The sequence below is a fragment of the Carcharhinus amblyrhynchos genome, chromosome 35 (assembly GCF_965287045.1).
Source record: "Carcharhinus amblyrhynchos chromosome 35, sCarAmb.v2.hapA, whole genome shotgun sequence".
Taxonomy (NCBI): domain Eukaryota; kingdom Metazoa; phylum Chordata; class Chondrichthyes; order Carcharhiniformes; family Carcharhinidae; genus Carcharhinus; species Carcharhinus amblyrhynchos.
This window is the reverse complement of record NC_137358.1, coordinates 11,812,601-11,835,980: the sequence shown is the minus strand read 5'-3', so window position 1 is coordinate 11,835,980 and position 23,380 is coordinate 11,812,601. Positions and strand designations below refer to the sequence as shown.

Below are 23,380 nucleotides of genomic sequence, written 5' to 3'. Positions count from 1 at the left end.
ATATGTTTATTGTTTGCGGGCTTTAATCACACAATACACAACTATGTTAATCACGTGCTAATGTGCCATCTGACACCAGCAATCGGCCCAGTGGCAAGCATTGCTGTCTCGCGACACCATGGATCAGGGTTCAATTCTGGCCTCAGGTGACTTTCTGTGTGGAGCTTGCACACTCTCCTCGAGTCTGCATGGATTTCCGCTGGGTGCTTTGGTTTCCTCCCACGGTCCAAAGAAGCTTCTGATAGGTTGATTGGCCATGCTAAATTGCCCCTGAATATCTAACGATGTGTCGGTTAGGTGGACTGGCCATGATAAATGGCCTCTTATTGTCCCAAGATGTGTACGTTAGGTGGATTGGCCATGCTAAATTGCCCCCTAGTATCCAAAGACGTGTAGGTTAGGTGGATTGGCCATGTAAAATTGACGCTTAATGTAAAAAGATGTGCAAATTAGGTTGATGGGCCATGCTAAATTGCCCCATTCGTGTAAAAAGGTGTGCAGGCTAAGTTGATTCCATGCTAAATTGCCCCATTAGTGTAAAAAGATACGTAAATTAGGGGGATTAGCCGAGGTAAATGCCTGGGTTACGGGGATAGGATAGCGCGATAAGCCTGGGTAAGATGCTCCTTTGAAGAGTCAGTGCAGACTCAATGGGCCAAATGGCCTGTTGATATTCTATGGTTGAGGTCACGGTTGATCGTCTGACGCCTTCCTGCACCTTATTCCCACCTTGTACGGCTTTGGGGTGAGAGTCGCTTTGTATTCAGCTTGCAGGTTTGGAGACGAGGTTTTGTCAGGCCAGTAAAACTCAAAATTCTGAAGGAGAGATGTGAAAAACAGAAAGAGCTCCATCTTGGCCAGTTTTTCTCCTGGGCACGCTCGCAGACCTAGGGAATTCAACATGAATGAGTCGAGATGAAAAATAAGTCTCGCTCGAATCAGTCCGGGATGGTTTACGTTTACTGTAAATGGGAGAAACCGGGGGAACATTAACGTGCAGAGGGATCTGGGCATCAGGTCCACAGTTCCCTAAAAGTGGCAACGCAAGTGACCAAGGTGATTCAGAAAGCATATGGCATGCTTACCTCCATCAGCCGGGGCACTGAGTACAAGAGTTGGGAAATCACGTTGCAGCTATATAAAACCTTACATTTGGAGCATTGCATGTAGTTCTGGTCACCACACTACCAGAAGGACGTGGAAGCTTTGGAGAGAGCGCAAAGAAGGGTTCACCGGGATGTTGCCTGGTCTCGAGGGTACGAGGAGAGGTTGAATAAACCAGGATTGTTTTGACTGGAAAGACAAGGAGACCTGATCGAGGTCGACTAAATGATCAGAGGCAGGGTGGATAGTCAGAGGCTTTTCCCCCAGGGCGGAAGTGTCAATTACAAGGTGCTGAAAGTGAACGGCGGAAAGTTTAAAGGAGACGGGGGAAATTTAAGGGGGAAATCTTTCACGCAGGGAGTGCCTGGAATGTGCTGCCAGAGGAGGTGGTGGAATCAGGCACATTAGCAACATTTAAGAGGCACCTGGTTGGGTACAAGAATAGGGAGGGAATAGAGGGATACAGACTGAGTAAGGGCAGAAGGTTTTGTTTTAGCCTAGCTAGGGCACCATGGTCGACACAGGTTTGGTGGGCCGAAGGGCCTGTCCCTGTGCTGTACGTTTCTTTATTCTGTATTATCAATAAAACACTATGCAGTGTACATGTTCACTGTCACAGCATAGGGCAGCACGGTGGTGAGCACTGCTGCCTCAGAGCCCCGGGGACCCAGGTTCAATTCCATGCCTGGGTCACTCTGGAGTTTGCACATCCTCCCCGTGTCTGCGTGGGTTTCCTCCGGGTGCTCCGGTTTCCTTCCACACTCCGAAAGACATGCTGGTTCGGTGCTAAATTCTCCCTCAGTGTTACCCGAACAGGTGCCGGAGTGTGGCGACTAGGGGATTTTCACAGTAACTCCATTGCAGCGTTAATGAAAGATTGATTGTGACACTAATAAATGCAAGAAAAACTTTATGTCCACCTTTTGTAGCTACTCCCACCTCTCACCCAGTCTCAGATCAACTACAATGAAAACCTTACTCGTGCCTTTTTTACCACGTGGCTATCTCGATTTAAAAATTGTTCCTTTTTTTATTGGTAGAGGGATTGAGTTTCGGAGCCGTGAGATCATGTTGCAGCTGTACAAAACTCTGGTGTGGCCACACTTGGAGTATTACGTACAGTTCTGGTCGCCGCATCGTAAGAAAGATGTGGAGGCATTGGAAAGGGTGCAGAGGAGGTTTACCAGGATGTTGCCTGGTATGGTGGGAAGGTCTTACGAGGAAAGGCTGAGGGACTTGAGGTTATTTTTGTTAGAAGAAGGTTGAGGTGACCTAATTGAGGCATACAAGATGATCAGAGGATTAGATAGGGTGGACAGTGAGAGTCTCTTTCCTCAGATGGTGATGGCTAACACAAGGGGACATAGCTTTAAATTGAGGGGTGATAAATATAGGACGGATGTCAGAGGTAGGTTCTTTACTCAGAGGGTAGTAAGGGTGTGGAATGCCCTGCCTGCAGCAGTTGTGGACTCGCCAACTTTAAGGGCGTTCAAATGGTCAGTGGATTGGCGAATGCATAATATTGGAATAGGTTAGGTTAGAGGGTCATTAGATTGGTTCCACTGGTCGGCGCAACATCGAGGGCCGAAGGGCCTGTACTGCGCTGTAATGTTCTATGTTCTCGCACAGGAAACGAACGCCAGTCTCTGACCAAAAAGAAACCTAAAGGTTTACAGATAGCAGAGGGAATCGACGAGGAGGTGACTAGGTGTGTAGATGGGGGTGGTGCAGTTGATGTAGTCTACAAGGACTTCGGTAAGGCTTTTGACAAAGTCCCGTATGAGAAACAGACCAAGAAGGCAAGAGCCTCTGGGATCATAGAATTTATAGAGCAGAGAGAGGCCATTTGGCCCATTGAGAGGGGGGAGATACAAAAGGGTCCAGAGGGGCGATTTTTTTCACCCAGAGGGCGGTGAGTGTCTGGAACAAGCTGCCAGAGGTACTGGTAGAGGCGGGTACAATTTTGTCTTTTAAAACGCATTTAGATAGTTACATGGCAGCACGGTAGCGCAGTGGTTAGCGCTGCTGCTTCACAGCTCCAGGGACCTGGGTTCGATTCCCAGCTCGGAGTCTGTTGGAGTTTGCATGTCCTCCTCGTGTCTACGTGGGTTTCCTCCAGGTGCTCCGGTTTCTTCCCACAGTCCAAAGATGTGCGGGTTAGGCTGATTGGCTGTGCTAAAAATTGCCCCTTAGTGTCCTGAGGTGCTTGAGATTAGAGGGATTAGTGTGTAAAATATGTAGGGATATGGGGGCAGGGCATAGGTGGGATTGTGGTTGGTGCAGACTTGATGGGCCGAAGGGCCTCTCTGCACTGTAGGGATTCTATGGTTCTATTGTATGGGTATAGAGGGATATGGTCCAAACGCGGGCAATTGGAATTTGCTTAGGGGTTTGTAAAAAAAGGTGGCACTGCTGAGTTGGGTCGAAGGGCCCGTTTCCATGCTGTAAACCCTGATGACTCTATGACTCTGCACCAACCAGCGTGGTCGCTACCGTGCTGCCATGTAACTATCTAAATGCGTTTTAAGAGACAAAATTGTACCCATGTCTACCAGTACCTCTGGCAGCTTGTTCCAGACACTCACCGCCCTCTGGGTGAAAAAAATCGCCCCTCTGGACCCTTTTGTATCTCCCCCCTCTCAATGGGCCCCATCCCATATACTTACCCTCACCAGCCCCCTTAACACGAAGGGACAACTTAGCATGGCCAATCCACCCAACCCGCTCATCTTTGGACTGTGGGAGGAAACCGGAGCACCCGGAGGAAACCCAAGCAGACACGGGTAGAATATGCAAACTCCACACAGACGGTGACCCGAGGTGGGAATCGAATCCAGGTCCCTGGCGCTGTGAGGCAGTGGTGCCAACCACTTGTGTCACGGTGCCCGCCCTAAATTCGGGTCAACGTGGGCAATTGGATCCAAAATAGTCTTAGCAGGAGGGCGAGGGTGAACGGTTGTTTCTGGCACCGGAAGCCTAAACCCTGTGATGTTGGGATCGGTGCTGGGAGCCTTGTTGTTTATAACGTTCATTAATGATCTAGGTGTGGCTGTGAGGGGTAGAATCAGTAAGTTTGGAGATGATACGGAAATCGTGAGGAGGAAAGCTTTGGATTACAGGGTGATGTAGATGGGCTGCGCAGATTGGCAGAACAGCAGCAAATGGTGTTGAACCCTGGAAAGGGTGAGGTGATGCATTTTGGGAGGGCTGACAAGACAGGGGAAATCTCATGGAAACTTACAGATTAATAAAAGGGCCTAGGTAGAGTGGACGTGGGGAAGCTGTTTCCATTAGTGAGAGAGACTGAGGATCCGAGGGGCATAGCCTCAGAGGGTACAGAGAGAAGGCAGGTAGTAAGGAGCTCTCCCCTTAGTAAAGGGGTCAAAAGTTGAGATTTAGGGTAAGGGGCAGGGGATTTGTAGGGGATTTGGGAAAAAGCTCTTTGGAACTCGCTGCCTGAGCGGGTGGGAGAGGCGGGAATCCCTCACAACATTTAAGGAACATTTAGATGAACACTTGGAACACCTACAAGGCCACAGAGCAAGTGCTGGAAAATGGGACTCGGATTGGTGTTTGATGGCCAGCACAGAAAAAAATGGGCCGAAGGGCCTCTTCGTGAGCTGTAAAACTTTTTTGGGGGGGCAGGGAGTTTTACTGTCCCGCCAGCCCCAGGAATCATAGCGGGTGGGGAGGGGGCCAAGCTCTCTTGACCTCAGGCGGGATTTGCCAGTTTTGGGACAGGCGTGGCTGGAAAATCAGGACTCTTAGGGCCGGAATTTCCCAGCCATTAACGTGGCAGGATTCTCCAGTCCCGCCATGCAGGGAGGAGAGAGTTGGCTGAGTGCCAAATTCTCCCTTGCAGTGGCGGAACGGGTGGTGAGATCACAACCAACGACTTTACGCCAATCGGGAGAAGGAATTTTGGATGAACGGGACTCCGTGCCTGTTCCTCGGTCGAGGGGGTGACATTAAACGGACTGACCGTCAACCGGGATCCTGAAAGAATCGACTCACCCACGGAAAATGGAATGAACGCTTCCGGCTTGGAGAATTCCCCATTTTCGTTCAGGAAATTCTCTGGATTAAATTGTTTGGGGTCCTTCCACTGTTTCTTGTCGGACAGCACCGATAGCATGTTCACTATGACGGAAGTTCCCTGGAGAGACAACAGGTCGAGATACCTCGCGTTATTGAGCTGTAGGGTGGCTGTCATCATTTCTCCCAGAGGATACGGAACCCGAAGAGAGGCAACGGTTACGATATCGCGAGCGAGGGAGGGAGATGAGGCGGGCAGCAGTTCCGTAAAGTTTTCTCGTCACAAGTAAGGCCCTCGTTAACTCTGCAATGAAGTTACTGTGCAAATCCCCCTGGTCTCCACACCTTGGGAGAATTTAACTAGACCAATGCGTCTAACCAGCACGTCTTTTGGATTAAAGATCGAAGAACAACACAGCACAGGAAACAGGCCCTTGGGCCCAACGAGCCCGCGCCGCCATTTTAACATTATGAGCGCCCTCCTCCACCCATGACCTTTGTCTACGCCGATTGGGGAAGATTGAGGGAAGACTAATTTAGGGACAATTTGTTACACCAATCAGCCTAAGAGCACGTTTTTTGCGGGTGTGGGAGGAAACGGGAGTACCCGGAGAAAACCCACGCAAGCATGGGGAGAATGTGCCAACTCCCACAGACACAGCACTCAGAGGAAATGTGCAAACTCTGTACGGATCCAGGATCCAAGAACAAAGAACAACACAGCACAGGAAACAGGCCCTTTGGCCCTACAAGCCCACGCCGCCCATTTTAACACTCAGTGAGTGCCTCATTCCAATCCTTCTTCCACCTATGTCTACATCTCATGGACTCCACAATAAAGGGGGTGCAACTTTAGAGAATTATATGGGCAGCAGATTAAGGGAGATCCAATTTAGGGCCAATTTATTAACACTAAACAGCCTAAAAGAACGTTTTTGGGGGTGTGGGAGGAAACCGGAGCACCCAGAGAAAACCCACGCAAGCACGGGGAGAATATGCAAACTCCCACAGACACCGACCCAAGCCAGAGATCCGACCCGGGTCCCTGTAACTGCACAGCAGACAGTGATAGTCACAGAGCTGTCGTGGTGCCCGCCAAGATGGGAAGCGAACCTGGGTCCTTGGTGTTGTGAGACAGCAGTGCTAACCACTGGGCCACTGCACATGAAGGGAGACAAAATCAGCTAGGATTGTATTCATTGAAGAGTGAGAGGGGATCTCATAGAAATGTATAAAATTCTAACAGGATTAGCCAGGGGAGATTCAGAAAGGATGTTCCTGGTGGTGGGGGAGTCCAGAATTTCCCACAGTGGGGCAGCCAGGATTGTAGGCAGTTCTCCACATGTAGCCTTGCCTGTGTCTTGTACAGTTAGAATCATAGAACCCTACAGTGCAGAAAGAGGCCCTTCGGCCCATCGAGTCTGCACGAAACACAATCCCATCCAGGCCCTACCCCCATATCCCTACATATTATACCCACTAATCCACGCATCCCTGGACACTAAGGGGCAATTTCGTAGCCAATCAACCTAACCCGCACAGCTTTGGACTGTGGGAGGAAACTGGAGTACCCGGAGGAAAGCCATGAGGGCAACGGGTGGCACAGTAGCACAGTGGTGAGCACTGCTGTTTCACAGCTCCAGGGTCCTGGGTTCAATTCCCGGCTCGGATCACTGTCGGTGTGGAGTTTGCACATTCTCCTCATGTCTGTGTGGGTCTCCTCCGGTTTCCTCCCACAGTCCAAAGATGTGCGGGTTAGACCCACAAGGGTCTGAAAGCAGAAGTCTTCATTGATCTCGGATGGGAATTTTCGGTCTCACTCAAGTAGGGAAATAGAAACACAGGGTTAAAAAACAGAGTCACCTTTTTGATTGTGTAACCCCTCAAGATGGTGTCCTGTGTTGTCGCGTGGCCAACTGACAGCGGGACAATATTCCCAAATCTTTGCACCTCGTGGACAACAGCGTTGACGTACGGCATGTTGGGGACGTCTTCCATGGAGGGGGTTCGAGACCAGCCGACAACCTCGTCAATCTCCTTCTGACATCTTTCTGTAATGAGAGAGTTAAAAAAAAAATCTGAAGGGATAACAGCTGAGGCCTGGCCCATGAGCTGCCTTTCAAAGTATCGATGGGCTGAAGGGCCTCTACTGTTCCAGGTAATTCGATGATAATTAATGCATTCTGTCAGGATATTAAATAAAAACAGAATTCCCCAGGCACACACCCCTTGTTAAGTCCATATACTCGGGTCCTGCAGATTAGGTGGATTGGCCACACTGAATTGCCCCTTAGTGTCCCAAGTTGTGTAGGTTAGGTAGATTGGTCATGCTAAATTGTCCCTTAGTGTCCCATGATGTGCAGAGTAGGTGGATTGTCCATGCTAAATTGCCCCTTAGTGTCCTAAGATGTATAAGTTATGGGGTAAATATGTAGGTTTAAAGGGATAGGAGGTGGGTGGGCCTGTGTAAGATACTCTTTCGGAGAGTCAGTGAACACCCAATTGGCTGAACAGCCTCCTTCTGCACTGTAGGTGTTTTATGATGCTATGGACGGAATTCTCTCATCCTGCCTGCAATGGGAATCGTAGCAGGATTTTGCAGTCTTGGGGTGAACGCAGCCAGAAACTCCCACCCTATGTATTGTAAGCATGCGGGCCCAGTAAGGGTGGGGAGGGGGCGGGGGTGCCATTCAGCTTGTACCTGTTACAGCTCTTTGAAAATTGGACGCTGGAATTCTCCGACCTCGTCCGCCGCTGGGATTCTCCAGTCCCGCTGCGGTGAATGGAGTTTTGGCTGAGCGTCAAATTCTCCGTTCTCGCTGGCAGCGGGGACTGGAATGGGCATGATTGGTGAATCCCAGCGGCGCGGAGCCTTTGAGACTTCGGAAACACGTTCAATGGTTGTACCTCGAATCGCGGGACGTCTGGTGGTACAGGAGGCCAGAGGCCTAGATTTTACCTTGTATTTCTGGATAAGCCATCATGTAGAGAATGGCCCACTGTAGAGTGGTTGCTGTGGTTTCGGTGCCAGCCATGAACAGATCATTAATGTTTTGGAGCAGGTTTCCTTCTGTCAAACATGAGTCAGGAGAATTCCGCTCCTGGAAAACAAAGGTCATTGCTTCAAGGATTTACGCTGGAAACCTCCGACCTCGCCTGTGACTGGGATTCTCCGATCCCTGCTGCGCTGTATGAATTCTTGGCTGAGCGTCAAGTTCTCCCTTCTCACTGGCAGGAGGGCAGGAGCGAACGAGATGGAAGAATTCCGGTTCTTGCTGTCAGCATTCCCAATTGCATCCCAATAGCAAACAATCATTGAGCGGGTTGGAACGTGAGTAGGAATACAGATTCACAAATGCTTACAGCAGAGGAGGCCATTTGGCCCATTGTTTCCATGCTGGTCGACAAAGATATGACTACATATATAATCATTGGACGGTAGCACAGTGGTTAGCACTGCTGCCTCACAGCGCCAGGGACCCAGGTTTGATTCCCGGCTTGGCTGTGCGGAGTTTGCACATTCTCCCCGTGTCTGCGTGGGTTTCCTCCGGGTGCTCCAGTTTCCTCCCACAGTCCAAAGGTGTGTGAGTTAGGTGGATTGGCCGTGCTAAATTGCCCCTTAGGGTCAGGGGGACTAGCTAGGGTAAATGCATGGGGTTAGGGCCTGGGTGGGATTGTGGTCGGAAAGACTTGATGGGCCGAATGGCCTCCTTCCGCACTGTAGGATTATGATTCTATAAGATTCTTAATGGGGTTCGGCACGTGGGAGAATGTTCCCTCATGGGAGAGTTTAGACTCCGAGGGCATAATCGCGGAATCAAATAAAAATGTATTTATTTATGAGTGAGACAAGTCGGCTTACATTAACACTGCAATGAAGTTACTGCGAAAATCCCCTAGTCGTCACACTCCGGCCTCTGATTGGGTACACTGAGGGAGAATTAAGCACGGCCAATGCACCCTAACCAGCACGTCTTTCGGAGGAAACCGGAGCACCCGGAGGAAACCCACGCAGACACGGGGAGAACGTGAAGACTCCATACAGACAGTGACCCAAACTGGGAATTGAACCTGGGTTCCTGTGAGGCAGCAGTGCTAACCACCGTGCCGCTAGCTTGTCGAGTTGAGGTTGAGTTGACTGGTAGCCTTTAGTTTGGGAATTCTAAACGGAAAGAGATTGAAGTTTAAATCCAGCCGCTGTGCTTACCTTCTCCATTTCCAGTAAGTAGGCATCAATAAAATCGCGGATCACTTCCTCATTCAGCGTGTCTTTGTGCTGACTGATAATTTCCTGAAACATGGCATTGATTAATGCCTGGTTTTGGAATACCCTCTGGTGAGGCCCAGGGACGGAGTTGATGAAGGGGATGACGAAACCCATCTGTCAGAAAGCACAAAGGGATTCCTGTGAGTGATCCTCCATCCCTGCCTTATTCACCAAGCATGGAACTGTCACCTTTAGAGACAGCTTTAACGCAAGAAGACTCTGCGTTTATACAGAGCCACTGATGAGCAAATGGTTGGCCCCGGTGGCGCTGTGGCTCACGATAATGCCTCAGATTACCAGGAACGTGGGCTCGATTCCAACCTTGGGTGTCTTTTGGAAACCTATCAAGTTTTGAACCGACTGTCCGACAGAGCAAATTACCCAGGTCCTATCCCCACGTAATTACTCTGTTAATCCGTCCAATCTACACATCTTTGGACACTAAAGGGCAATTCAGCATGGCCAATCCACTTAACCTGCACATCTTTGGACACTAAGGGGCAATTTAGCATGGCCAATCCACCTAACATGCACATCTTTGGACACTAAGGCAATTTAGCATGGCCAATCCACCTAACCTACACATCTTTGGACACCGAGGGGCAATTTAGCGTGGCCAATCCACCTAACCTACACATCTTTGGACACCAAGGGACAATTTAGCATGGCCAATCCACTGAACCTGCACATCTTTGGACACCGAGGGGCAATTTAGCATGGCCAATCCACCTAACCTACACATCTTTGGACACCAAGGGACAATTTAGCGTGGCCAATCCACTGAACCTGCACATCTTTGGACACCGAGGGGCAATTTAGCATGGCCAATCCACCTAACATGCACATCTTTGGACACTAAGGCAATTTAGCATGGCCAATCCACCTAACCTGCACATCTTTGGACACCGAGGGGCAATTTAGCGTGGCCAATCCACCTAACTTGCACATCTTTGGACACCGAGGGGCAATTTAGCATGGCCAATCCACCGAAATTGCATATCTTTGGACACCGAGGGGCAATTTAGTATGGCCAATCCGCCTAGCCTGTACTTCTTTGAACTGTGGGAGGAAACAAGAGCACCTGGAGGAAACCCACGCGGATATGAGGAGAACGTGCAAACTCCACACAAACAGTGACTCGAGGCTGGAATTGAACACGGGTCCCTGGCGCTGTGAGGGAGCAGATTGCACGTTCTCCCCCTGTCTGCGTAGGTTCCTTCTGGATGGCTCGGTTCCCTCCCACATTCCAAAACCAGGGTTCGGCTATTGAGTTGGGCGATCAGCCAGGATTGCAATGAATGATGGAGCAGGCTCGATGAGCCGAATGCTCTCCTCCTGCCCCTTTTCTTCTATGTTTCCATCTGCTTCCGAATGCTCCGGAATCAGGAGCCACGTTCTTGACATCAGTTGCTCTATTCAAAGGAGATTGCCCGTGAGGAGAGGAAATTTTGACTCTTGACCTTACTTGCATCCACTTTGATGTCTGAATTTCCATGTTGTCTCGGAAGAGTTCCACCAGGCGTGTGAACGTCTTGTCTTTGTAATGGAATCGCTTTCCCAGGATGACCGAGCAGATCACATTGGACACGGCATTGGTGAGTTTTGGGGTCGGATCGAAGGGCCCTCCTGCACAAAAGAGAGAGGACGGAGCAAACCAGAACTCTATGGGTCGGTGGCGAAGTCGCGACCTGCTCCAGAGGGCGTCTCTGGCTAATGCCACTACTGAAACTTTCCCATTCTCGACGGGAATCGCAGCGGGCGGGAGGTGGTGGGGAGGGGGAACCATGCCAAAATCTCTTGATCTCAGGTGGGATTTTGTGGCCTTGACACAAGCGGCCTTCAAAGTCCCACCCACCCACTTACAGTTTTCAATGTCCTGGTGACCAGGGTGGGAACAGGAACCCAAAATGAAATGTTAGCAATTATTGCAAACTGTCTGGAGTGTAGAAGTCGAGAGTATTTATTTATTTGCGTCACAAGTTGGCTTACATTCACACTGCAATGAAGTTACTGTGAAAATCCCCAAGTCACCACACTCCGGCCCCTGTTCGGGGTAACACTGAGGGAGAATTTAGAACGGCCAATGCACCCTGACCAGCACGGAGTGTGGGAGGCAACCGGAGGAAACCCACGGAGTGCAGACGCCACACACGCAGTGACGCAAGCCGGGAATTCATAGACATCAGGATCGCCCACCTCCACCTCAAACCCCCCTCCTTCTCCAATCATTGGGGCTCTCCCCTCCCCACCCTCAGATAAACGAGGGAGGGTAGCCCTCTGATGTGACACTGCATCCTTGGCACTGGTCCCCCGGCGCCGCACCCCACCCCCCACCCCACCCCAAGGAGGCACTGCCAGGGTATCAGGGGTACATGCCCAACCTGGTCACTCAATCCCCTGGAGACTCCAGGCATTTCCCTGGCGTGGTCATTACAGCTGGTTTTCACTTTTGAAAACCAGTAGTTAGTCACTCACTGGTGGTGGTGGGGTGGGGTGGGGGGTGCGATGGGTGGTGAGGGATGGGGGAGAGACTGAGCTGGTTGGACCCTGTGGTGTTAAACCACTTGAGTGGTGTGTTCAATCGTGCTGAAGTCTGGTTCGTGCCAGCAGACGGGGTGGGCAGAGGGGGTGGTGGGGCTGAGGGGGAGATCTCACCGGTGCAAGCAACAGTGGTGCAGTGGGTTAGCACTGGCGCCTCACAGCGCCAGGGACCCGGGTTCGATTCCCGGCCTCGGGTCACTGCCTGTGCGGAGACTGCACATTCTCCCCGTGTCTGCGTGGGTTTCCTCTGGGTGCTCTGGTTTCCTCCCACAGTCCAAAGATGTGCGGGTTAGGTTGATTGGCCATGCTAAAATTGCCCCTTAGTATTCTGGGATGTGTAGGTTAGAGGGATTAGTGGGTAAATATGTAGGGATATGGGGGGTAGGGTCTGGGTGGGATTGTGGTCGGTGCAGACTCGATGGGCTGATGGGCCTGTTTCTGCACTGTAGGGTTCTATGTTCCATGTTTCCTCCGGGGCTCTGGTTTCCTCCCACAGTCCGAAAGACGTGCTGGTTAGGGTGCATTGGGCTGTGCTAAATTCTCCCTCAGTGTTACCCGAACAGGAGTGTGGCTTCTAGAGGATTGTCACAGTAACTTCATTGTAGTGTTAATGTGAGCCCACTTGTGACACTAACAAATAACTTTTGGTTATTCAACATTTAACTAATAAACTTCCAACAGTTGCAACACTTCAAGTCTTCCTCTTCAACTCTTCACGTTAACTCTTCAACTGGAAACCGATGCTATCCAATTTAGAATGAGTTGTCCTGGTTCGTTCCTGAGGTGGACTCACCCTCACAGTTCTGCTCTATATCCTGAAGATGTTCCTTCAGGCCACACTTTGCCACGGTGAGTCTTGACTCATCGCTGGAGACAAAAGGGCGGGGGGGAGGTTTTCCTGTCCCACCGCCACGGGAAATTGTAGCGGGCAGGACACGGATGGCGCAAAGATCCGTTGATCTCGGGGGGGGCGGATTTTCCGGTTCTGTGGCGAGCGTGTCCGGAAAATCCCGCCCAAGAGGCTGGAGTACATTGGGTGGGATTTGATGGCCTCGCCTGGGCGAGACTGGAAATTCTCGCCGAGGTCAATGGAGAATTCCGCTGTTGGATGCTCGCCCAGCTCCGCTTGTGTGGTGGGCAAGCTGGCAGAGTTCTGGCCATTCCCTTCATCCCCAAAGTTTCCCAACCTTCTAGAAGGTTCTCTGGTGTCAGCCAATGATATCGCCAATCACAATGTTTGAGTGTGCGCCAGTGGAGTTACTCGTAAAACAACTCCCAAATATTCATCCCAAACTGCATGCTAATTATATCGCCTCACCATAAATGGTAACCACAGCTCTGACCTGTCTGCCGTAGTTCAAAAATCTATCCTTATTTGGTTTAGTGTTAGTCACTCCTCACAGGCCAGATGGTGACGGGGAAATCTGAATTCAATAAGAAGGTGGAATTTTAGTTTGAACGCTCATTTAGCCTGTATATATCCAAACCTTTCGCCCTCATGTGTTAACGCGAGCCTACGTGTGGCACTAATTAACACTGCACTAACATTAACACTGCAGTGAAGTTACTGTGAAAATCCTCTAGAAGCCACTCTCCTGTTCAGGTAACACCGAGGGAGAATTTAGCAAGGCCCAACGCACCCTAACCAGCACGTCTTTCGGACTGTGGGAGGAAACCCACACAGACATGGGGAGAATGTGCAGCCTCCGCACAGACAGTGACCCGAGGCTGGGAATCGAAGCCAGGTCGCTGGCGCTGTGAGGCGGCAGCGCTAACCCACTGTGCCACTGTTGTTTGCACCGGTGAGATCTCCCCCTCACCCCCATTTCTGCAGACCCCATCTGCCACATCCTGTTCCTGGCCGTGCCCCTCGAGACTTAGCAGCTATTGTGGGATTTGGGCCCACGGCTACCGGGCCCGTAAGATCGGGCCACAATTTACCGACACGAGAATTTCTTTTCTCCCCGAGTCACTGGTGGCAGTGCCTGGAGTTGTTCGCCAAAGAATCCGGGAGACTCGGACAAATTATTCGGAAACTGTGGGTCTGATTCTCCCCAGGCAAATTTGAAAGGGAACTGGTGTAAATCGCCCCCTGTCTTTTCTTTTTATTGGGAGTTCAGACTCGAATCTCCTGCACTCTGTGCAATGCAGAGGTCGCCATTGTGGATATCATTAAAAGCTCGGGCAGGGTGGGGCCTATTCCCACTGGAGCCTGACCTTTCCAGAACTCTGCACACGCGCAGTGGCCCCGAACTGTCAGATTGCAGTTAGCTGGCGAGCTCTTTCACTGGCCATCCCGGGACACCCACCGTGTTGCCCCTCCAGCATCCCCCCCCGACCATAGCCTGATTGCAGTCCGCATAAGCATTCACGGGCCAGCCCCTACCTCCCCTGTCCCCGATCTCCAGCCCCCACCCCATGTCCCCGAGTAGTGATGATCTCCCCAACCCACATTATCAGAACCAACCGCCTCCCTCCCCACCACCTGGGAGACAGACCCCCTTCCAAGGGGGCAGACCCCACCCCCGGGAGGCAGAGTTACCAACGCCCCCCAAAAGACCCACCCCCACATGCCCCGATCGCTGGCCTCCCTCTGGCCAATCCCAATGCAGCGTGGCAGTGAGACCAGCCACCCCCGTACCCCCCATCACTCGCCCCTGTGGCCCAATCCACAGTAGGCCCCGTCCCCTCGGCCTCGCACACAACAGGCCCCTTCAGGATGGGAGAATCGGGCCCTGTGCTGTCTTAAATAAAACTAGGCCGCAGAGCTTACCAATCGATGCCTTAAGGACTTCCGTCAAATACTTGGCTTCTTCCAGGATTTTCTCCTCAAAGGCAATTTTTCCTAAACCAAAGTTTCTGAGGACAGTCAGTGCAAATCTCCGTTGCTGTTTCCAGGACCTTCCGTAGGGGGCCATGATGATGCCTGTCAGAAAGGGGGACACAGGGTGTAAATAACGCATTCTCACGTTGAGAGCAAAGAAAAAATTCTCAACACCTTTCAGAGCCAGTGACAAAGCTGATTAACGTACAAGGAAGGCCCCCTTGAAACCCCTTTCACTCCAGGCCACCACGTGCTCTGACTCCATATCCCCGCCTTTGCCCCCACATCCCTTGGGTCAAAAACCATCTATCAATTAAAATTAACGATATGCAGGACCAAACAATTGGCCTGGTGCAGGAGGAGGCCATTTGGGCCATCGTCTCTGCACCTAGCCTGCCAAACGAACATCATGGGCGGGATTTTGCGACCTCGCTCGAGCGAGACTGGAAGATCCTTGCCAAAGTTAACCGACGTTTCCATTTCCCGCCCCTTGCCCGCTCCAGTTCCGTGGTGGGCGGATTCAGTTGGGGTTTTCCTGCCGGGAAAATCCAGCCCGAGGTCAACGGACATTTGCGTGATCCGTGTTCCGCCCACTACGATTGCCGTGGTGGGCAGAATGGGAAAATTCCACCCCATGGCTTAGTGCCCATTTCCCTGCCCTTTCTCCTGTACCCTCTGCGCATTGCCTCGAGTCAAATAATCATCCAATGCCCTCTCGAGTGCCTCGGTTGAACCTGCCTCCTTCCAGGCGACGCATTCCAGACCCCAACCACTTGCTGCGTGGAAAAGATATTCCTCATATCACATTTCCTTCTTTTGCAAATCACTTTCAATCTGCGTCCCCCTCGTTCTTGGCCCTTTTACGAAGGGGAACAGTTTCTCCCTCTCTAGTCTGACCAGCCCCCTCATGGTTTGGAACATCTCAATCACATCTCCTCTGAGCTATCATCTCTCCGAGGAGATCAGTCCCGATCTCTCCAGTCTCTCCTCGTAACTGAAGTTCCTCATCCCTGGGACCATTCTTGTAAACCTCTTCTGCACTCTCTCCAATGCTTTCATACCCTTCCTATGGTGTGGCGCCCAGAACTGTACACAATATTCCAGCTGTGGTCTAACCAGTGTCTTGTACAAGTTCAGCACAACCTCCTTGCTCTTATACTCTATGCACCTATTAATAATGACGGTGGCACGGTGCCACAGTGGTTAGTGCCGCTGCCTCACAGCGCCAGGGACCTGGCTTCGATTCCCGGCTTGGGTCACTGTCTGTGTGGAGTTTGTACGTTCTCCCCATGTCTGCATGGGATTCCCCCACGCAGGGCGGTGGATAGAGGAGAGCCGGTGGATGTGGTCTTTCTTGATTTCCAGAAGGCGTTTGACAAGGTGCCTCACAAGAGGTTATTGCAGAAGGTAAGGGGGCATGGAGTTGGGGGTAGGGTGTTAGCGTGGATAGAGGATTGGTTATCAAATAGGAGGCAGAGAGTGGGGGTGAATGGGTGCTATTCGGATTGGCGGATGGTGACTAGTGGAGTGCCCCAGGGGTTGGTGCTGGGGTCTCAGCTATTTACCATTTATATAGATGATCTGGAGGAGGGAACCGAGTGTATGGTGTCGAAATTTGCTGATGACACCAAGATTGGTGGAACGGCAAATTGCGCGGAGGGTGTGGAGAGTCTGCAGAAGGATCTAGATAGGCTGGGTGAATGGGCCAGGAACTGGCAAATGGAATTTAATGTTGGCAAGTGCGAGGTGGTCCACTTTGGTAGGAATAATGGTAGGAAGGACTATTACTTACGTGGCGAAAAACTGCAGCAGGCGACGGTGCAGAGGGACCTCGGGGTCCTTGTGCATGAGTCGCAAAAACCCAGCCTGCAGGTGCAGCAGGTGGTCAGGAAGGCGAATGGGATGCTGGCCTTCATAGCGAGGGGGATTGAATATAAAAGTAGGGAGGTCTTGCTGCGGCTGTATAGGGCATTGGTGAGGCCGCAGCTGGAGTACTGTGTGCAGTTTTGGGCGCCATACTTACGCAAGGATATTTTGGCCTTGGAGGGAGTGCAGAGGAGGTTTACTAGGCTGATACCGGAGTTGAGGGGGTTGAGCTATGAGGAGAGGCTGAATAAACTAGGCTTGTACTCGTTAAAGTTTAGAAGAATGAGGGGAGATCTCATTGAGACATGTAAGATGATGAATGGGATGGATAGGATAGAGGTGGAGAGACTCTTCCCGCTCAGAAAGGACAGTAGGACTAGGGGGCACAGCCTCAAGATAAAGGGGGGGGCGGTTTAGAACGGAGTTGAGGAGGAACTTCTTCACTCAAAGGGTGGTGAATCTCTGGAATTCTCTACCCGTTGAAGTGGTGGAGGCTGCCTCGCTGAATATATTTAAGACGCGGGTTGATGGGTTTTTGATAAGCGAGGGGATTAAGGGTTATGGGGAGAAAGCGGGAATGTGGAACTGAGCCACGACAGATCAGCCATGATCTTATTGAATGGCGGGGCAGGCTCGAAGGGCTAGATGGCCTACTCCTGCTCCTATTTCTTATGTTCTTATGTTCCTCCGGGAGCTCCGGTTTCCTCCCCCAGTCCGAAGATGTGCAGGTTCGGTGGGTTGGCCGTGCTAAATTGCCTCTTAACGTCAGGGGGACTAGCTAGGGTAAATGCATGGGGCTATAGGGATAGGGCCAGTGTGGGATTGTGGTCGGTGCAGACATGATGGGCTGAATGGCCTCCTATTGCACTGTAGGGATTCTCTGAGCTCTGAGTGAGATTGGCGGTTGTACTAAGAACATAAGAACATAAGAAATAGGAGCAGGAGTAGGCCATCTAGTCCTTCAAGCCTGCCCTGCCATTCAATAAGATCATGGCTGATCTGTCGTGGCTCAGTTCCACATTCCCGCCTTCTCCCCATAACCCTTAATCCCCTCTCTTATCAAAAACCCATCAACCCGCGTCTTAAAAATATTTAGTGAGGTAGCCTCCACCACTTCAACGGGCAGAGAATCACCACCCTTAGAGTGAAGAAGTTCCTCCTCAACTCCGTCCTAAACCGCCCCCCCCCCCTTTATCTTGAGGCTGTGCCCCCTAGTCCTACTGTCCTTTCTGAGTGGGAAGAGTCTCTCCACCTCTATCCTATCCATCCCATTCATCATCTTATACGTCTCAATGAGATCTCCCCTCATTCTTCTAAACTCTAACGAGTACAAGCCCAGTTTATTCAGCCTCTCCTCATAGCTCAACCCCCTCAACTCCGGCATCAGCCTAGTAAACCTCCTCTGCACTCCCTCCAAGGCCAAAATATCCTTGCCTAAGTATGGCGCCCAAAACTGCACACAGTACTCCAGCTGCGGCCTCACCAATGCCCTATACAGCCGCAGCAAGACCTCCCTACTTTTATATTCAATCCCCCTCGCTATGAAGGCCAGCATCCCATTCGCCTTCCTGACCACCTGCTGTACCTGCAAGCTGGGTTTTTGCGACTCATGCACAAGGACCCCGAGGTCCCTCTGCACTGTCGCCTGCTGCAGTTTTTCGCCACGTAAGGAATAATCCTTCCTACCATTCTTCCTACCAAAGTGGACAACCTCACATTTGCCAATATTGAATTCCATTTGCCAGTTCCTGGCCCATTCACCCAGCCTATCTAGATCCTTCTGCAGACTCTCCACACCCTCCGCACAATTTGCCGTTCCACCAATCTTGGTGTCACCAGCAAATTTCGACACCATACACTCGGTTCCCTCATCCAGATCATCTATATAAATGGTAAATAGCCGAGGCCCCAGCAGCGACCCCTGGGGCACTCCACTAGTCACCAACCGCCAATTCGAATAGCACCCATTGACCCCCACTCTCTGCCTCCTATTTGACAACCAATCCTCTATCCATGCTAACACCCTACCCCCAACTCCATGTCCCCTGACCTTCTGCAATAACCTCTTGTGAGGCACCTTGTCAAACGCCTTCTGAAAATCAAGAAAGACCACATCCACCGGCTCTCCTCTATCCACCGCCCTAGACACATCCTCATAGAACTCCAGTAAATTTGTCAGACACGACTTCCCCTTAATGAAACCGTGCTGCGTCTGCTCTATCAAGCAATTCCCCTCAAGATGCCTCGCTATTTCCTCCTTGATGACGGATTCTTACATTTTACCTACAACAGATGTTATACTAACCGGCCTGTAATTCCCCGCCTTTTGCCTGGCACCCTTCTTAAACAACGGCGTAACATTAGCCATTTTCCAATCTTCCGGCACTTCCCTGGAATCCAGCAATGTCTGGAAAATAACCACCAAGGCATCCACTATCACCTCCGTCATTTCTTTCAGAACCCTCGGATGCATTCCATCCGGTCCTGGGGACTTGTCCACAATCAGCCCCTCCAGTCTGTCGAGCACCGCCTCTCTAGTAACAGCAATGTCATTGAGACCCTCCAGTCCTACCACCTTTCCATCTCTAACACCCGGCAAATTATTCACGTCCTCCTCCGTGAAGACCGAAACAAAAAAGTTATTCAAGACCTCAGCCATATCCCCATCCCCTACCACTAAGTCCCCCTTCTCATCCTCTAAGGGACCAACATTCGCCCTAGCCAGCCTCTTCCTTTTATATACTAAGGAGACACAAGTGGTCCAAAACTCATATTATGAGCTTCATTAACTGCTCTCTCCACCTGTCCTGCCACCTTCAATGGTCTCCGTGCTCATACACCCAGTTCCCTCGGCTCCTGGACCCCCTTAAAGAATTTTACTCCTTATTTAATTTGGTCTCTCCATGTTCGTCCCACCAAAATGCCTCACCCCACACTGTCCCCCTGCACTGAACTCCATCTGCCACCTGTCTGCCCACCCCGCTGGATTGAATGTGTAAAGTTGATGAAGTGTTGGTTGCCATTTCCAAACACTTGTGATTTCATTCTGGGCTCGACTATTTAGATTTTGTTCTCTTGGGCGGCACGGTGGCAGGGTGGATCGCGCTGTGCCACCGTGCCGCAGGCAAATGGGAAGTATTCCCTCACACTCCTGACCTGTGCCTTGTAGATGTTGGGCAGACTCTGGGGAGTCAGGAGGTGAGTCACTCGCCACACATTCCTCGCCTCTGAGCTGCCCTTGTAGCCACTGGGTTAACGTGATTAGTCTGCTTGAGTTTCTGGTCAATGGTAACCCCAGTGATGTTGATAGTGGGGAATTCAGTGATGGTAACACCACTACATGTCAAGGGGCAGTGGTTTAGAAAGGCCAACCCACCTGTCCTACACATCTTTGGACACTAGGGGGCAATTTAGCACAGCCAATCCACCTAACCTACACATCTTTGGACACTAAGCGGCAATTTAGCATGGCCAATCTACCTAACCTGACATCTCTGGACACTAAGGGGCAAATTAGCATGGCCAACCCACCAATCCTGGCTACACATGTTTGACCATTAAGGGACAATTGAGCGTGGCCAAGCCACTTTACCTGCACGCCTTTCAGACTGTGGGAGGGAACCGGAGCACCAGGAGGAAACCCATGGGGAGAGAACGTGCAAGCTCCACACAGACCCGAGGCTGGAATCGAACCTGGGCCTGTGGGGCTAACCACTTTGAAAGAGGCATAGCGTAGGAGATGAGCAAAGTTTCGGCTTTGATGCTGAGGATTAGCCTTCGAGCGATGGGAAAAAAAAGACTTTCGTACCTTGCCCTTTGGTCATTTTCTCGAAGAAGTTGAAATGGGGGCGTCCTGCAAATTCCCTGCCCTGCTGGACTAGCGCCTCCTGAAGGAGCTCAAACCCACCGATGACGACGAAGGGAACCCAGAGGATGTGACAAGTAAAAAGATCTCCGTACTCCTTGGCCAGCTGGGAAAGGAGGAAAGAGAAATTATCCACCTTCCAATAATCAACCAAAAACAAAACAATTTGAGAGCCGATGCCGTTACTAAGCTAATGTTTAGGAGAATGAGAGGTGACCTTCTTGAGACATGTCAGATTCACGGGGGGTTGACAAGGCAGAAGCTGAGAGGTTGTTTCCCCTAGTGGGAGAGCCTCGGAGCAGAGGACATCATGTCAGAGTGAGGAGGGTCGCCCACTGAAGACAGAAATGAGGAAGAATTTCCCCTCACAAAGGGTAGTGGAACTCTTTACGCAGAGAGGCCTAGAGGTTGGGCCATCGGGCACTATTTGACCATTTTAATTCCGAGTGCTGGGTGAACTGGGAGTGTTTCAGATCTGGCATTTAGTCCCGTTCTGAGGCCTCCCCGTATGCACTCTACCCAAAAAAAAATTCCGAATCGCGTTACAGATGCCTATGGGCGGGGCTTTACGGGCCCGAAATCCTGCAGCTCCGATTGGAGACTCCCACTCCCAGGCCCTACCCTCATATTATACCCACTAATCCCCTCTAACCTACGCATCCCTGGACACGAAGGGGCAATTTCTTAGCACGGCCAATCAACCTAACCCCACACATCTTTGGCGTGTATCCCAGATACTGACACATCGGTGAATCCAGTTAGCGTTGAGGCTCCTGGGTCACTCTCTGGTGAGGACGATACGTCTGATCATGTACATCGGGTGGAGGAGGGAGTGTCCGAGGCCTCTGGCCTGCAAGGGGGGGGAGGGCCCGGCCGGAAGCCAGGGCTCCGCTGGCCCCAGGCTGGGCCTCTGGGATCACCTCCCCCTGGAGTTGCAGCAAACAGCGAATGCAGGAGGGGCTGGCGGCCAAACTGGACCCCCTGAGAGGCTGCTGGGAAGTTTTCAGGCCGCCCTGTCTTGCTCGGTTGCCAGGCCAACACATTGCAAGGACGGCATCTGCAGTGGAAAGCCTGGGGGCGGGAATGGGGGCGGTGTTCCTCACCATGGGTGGCAGGCTCCAAGCGATGGCCCAGTCACAGCAGGCCACAGTGGAGGGACAGAACAGGCTTCTCAAGATTCTGCGGCCCATGGCTGAGAGGCTCGAGAGCTTGCAGGAGATGCAGCGGGACAGCGCTGAGACACAGTGGGCTGCGGCAGCAACCCTTGAGAACAATTTTAGAGGGTCGCGGCTGAGGGGCCCCAAAGCATGGCCCAGTCTCAGAGGGCACTTGCTGCGGCCATTGAGAGGTGGCCCCCGACTCGAGTCGGCCTCCTTGGTAGGACGAAGGTGGTCCTCCAGGACTGGTAGCGCCCGGTGACGGCAGAGCTCACTGCAGAAGCACTATGGTCCCATGGAGTGACACAGGGGGGCCCCACAGGAAGCACGAGGGAGGAGGAAGGCCTCAAGCCCATGCTGGGGCCTTGCAGCCAGGCTGTGGCTACACCTTCTGACTACCACACCCCCCCCCACTTCCTGGTATCTCAGGGGCTGCGGGATGGAGAAGGTATCATGGAAACGTCCCAGATAGCTGGAAGCTGGCCAGGGCCCTCAGGGCCTACAGGGTTGCCAAGTGGACCATAAGTCAGGTAGGCCGTTGGCTCCCCCCCCCCCAAACGATGTACATTTTGGGAAGTCGCTGAGATGTAGTGCTGGGCCATGAAAGGTTAGGAAGTTGTATTTGCACTGACGGGCTGCACTGGTTCAAAAGAAACGTAAGCACTTAACGTTCTCTGTTCTCAAGTTCTGACGTTAGAACTTATTACTTGAACACTTTGATTGCAATTGGGAGTGAGGGGGGAGGAATCAGGATATTGAATTTGATGATAGCCATGATGGTGGTGAATGATGGAACAGGCTCGAAGGGCCTTCTCCTGCTTCGAGTTTTACCTCATCCAGAGCAAGGTGCGGCATCCTGCTCTGCTCGAAGTTGCTCCTTCCGAACAAGGACACGGGCGGTCCAGGGGGCAGTCCACTGCCTCGCCTCCACTTCACGGCGAGCCATGCGGCTAAAAAGGTGGCCAGGAAGACGAGCAGGGTCTGTACGGTGAAATGACCGAGCCACTGGGAAGGCAGCAGCTCCGGCAACCAGGCCAATGCCTTCATTTCTCAGAGGCGGACGCTGTCGCTCGGGGCTGCGGGACGAAAGACTCGAAGTCGCAGAGCAGCTTCTCCTCCGACAAACAGCCTGGGGAATGTTTACTTCACGAGGCCAATTCCTGTGACGTAATGAGTTCAGAATCCACTTTCCCTTTTGTTTGACTTGTTACATCATTCCATGGGGAGGAGTGGCTGCTCGCTGTCTGGAAGCTGGGGGAGGCGGGGGAGGGAAAAGTTTTCTCACGCTCTCTGTCAGTACAGCAAGAAGTCTCACAACACCGGGTTGCAGTCCGATAGAGTTAGGTGGATCTGTTTGGACTTTAATCTGTTGTTGTCAGGCTTCTTACCCTGTCCAACTCAGTCAAAGAACAAAACAGCACGGGAAACTCGGCCCAACGCGCCCCCTCCGTCCTAACAATGTGTTTTCCCTCCTCCCCCCTTGACCCATGTCCAATGCCGGCCTGCCCGCAACACTTGTGTGTCAGTGCAAAAGGGTTTGTGTCATTTGCCAACAGTTTCTGGCAGAGCTTGCTGCCAGCAACCCCTCTGCTGTCCTTCCTTCATATCTTTAAGTTTTTGGGGAGACGGTGGCGCAGTGGTTAGCAGCGCTGTCCCACGGTGCCAAGGACCCAGGTTCGACCCCCGGCTCGGGTCACTGTCTGTGTGGAGTCTGCACATTC

At 51.8% G+C, this 23,380-nt stretch overlaps 1 protein-coding gene across 1 annotated transcript; it reads right to left on the bottom strand.

Annotated features, from left to right (window-relative positions):
- Nucleotides 1–5: 5 nt before the first annotated feature.
- LOC145361633 (cytochrome P450 2J2-like) lies at nt 6–22,868 on the bottom strand. The gene is made up of 9 exons (XM_080217512.1): nt 22,491–22,868; nt 20,446–20,608; nt 14,721–14,873; nt 10,872–11,032; nt 9,347–9,520; nt 8,099–8,240; nt 7,003–7,190; nt 5,119–5,260; nt 6–887 (listed from the first exon to the last, which is right to left on the bottom strand). The coding sequence occupies exons 1-9, from the start codon at nt 22,704–22,706 to the stop codon at nt 688–690; spliced, it is 1,539 nt and encodes a 512-aa protein (XP_080073638.1). The 5' UTR covers nt 22,707–22,868; the 3' UTR covers nt 6–687.
- Between the last annotated feature and the right edge of the window lie 512 nt (nt 22,869–23,380).

Coding starts and splice junctions, on each gene's coding strand:
- LOC145361633 (XM_080217512.1), bottom strand. CDS start 22,706: ATGAAGGCATTGGCCTGGTTGCCGGAGCTGCTGCCTTCCCAGTGGCTC. Junction 14,874..20,445: donor GAAAATGACCAAAGGGCAAG/GTACGAAAGTCT, acceptor CCTTTCTGACAG/GCATCATCATGGCCCCCTAC. Junction 888..5,118: donor GTTCATTCCATTTTCCGTGG/GTGAGTCGATTC, acceptor TGAATTCCCTAG/GTCTGCGAGCGTGCCCAGGA.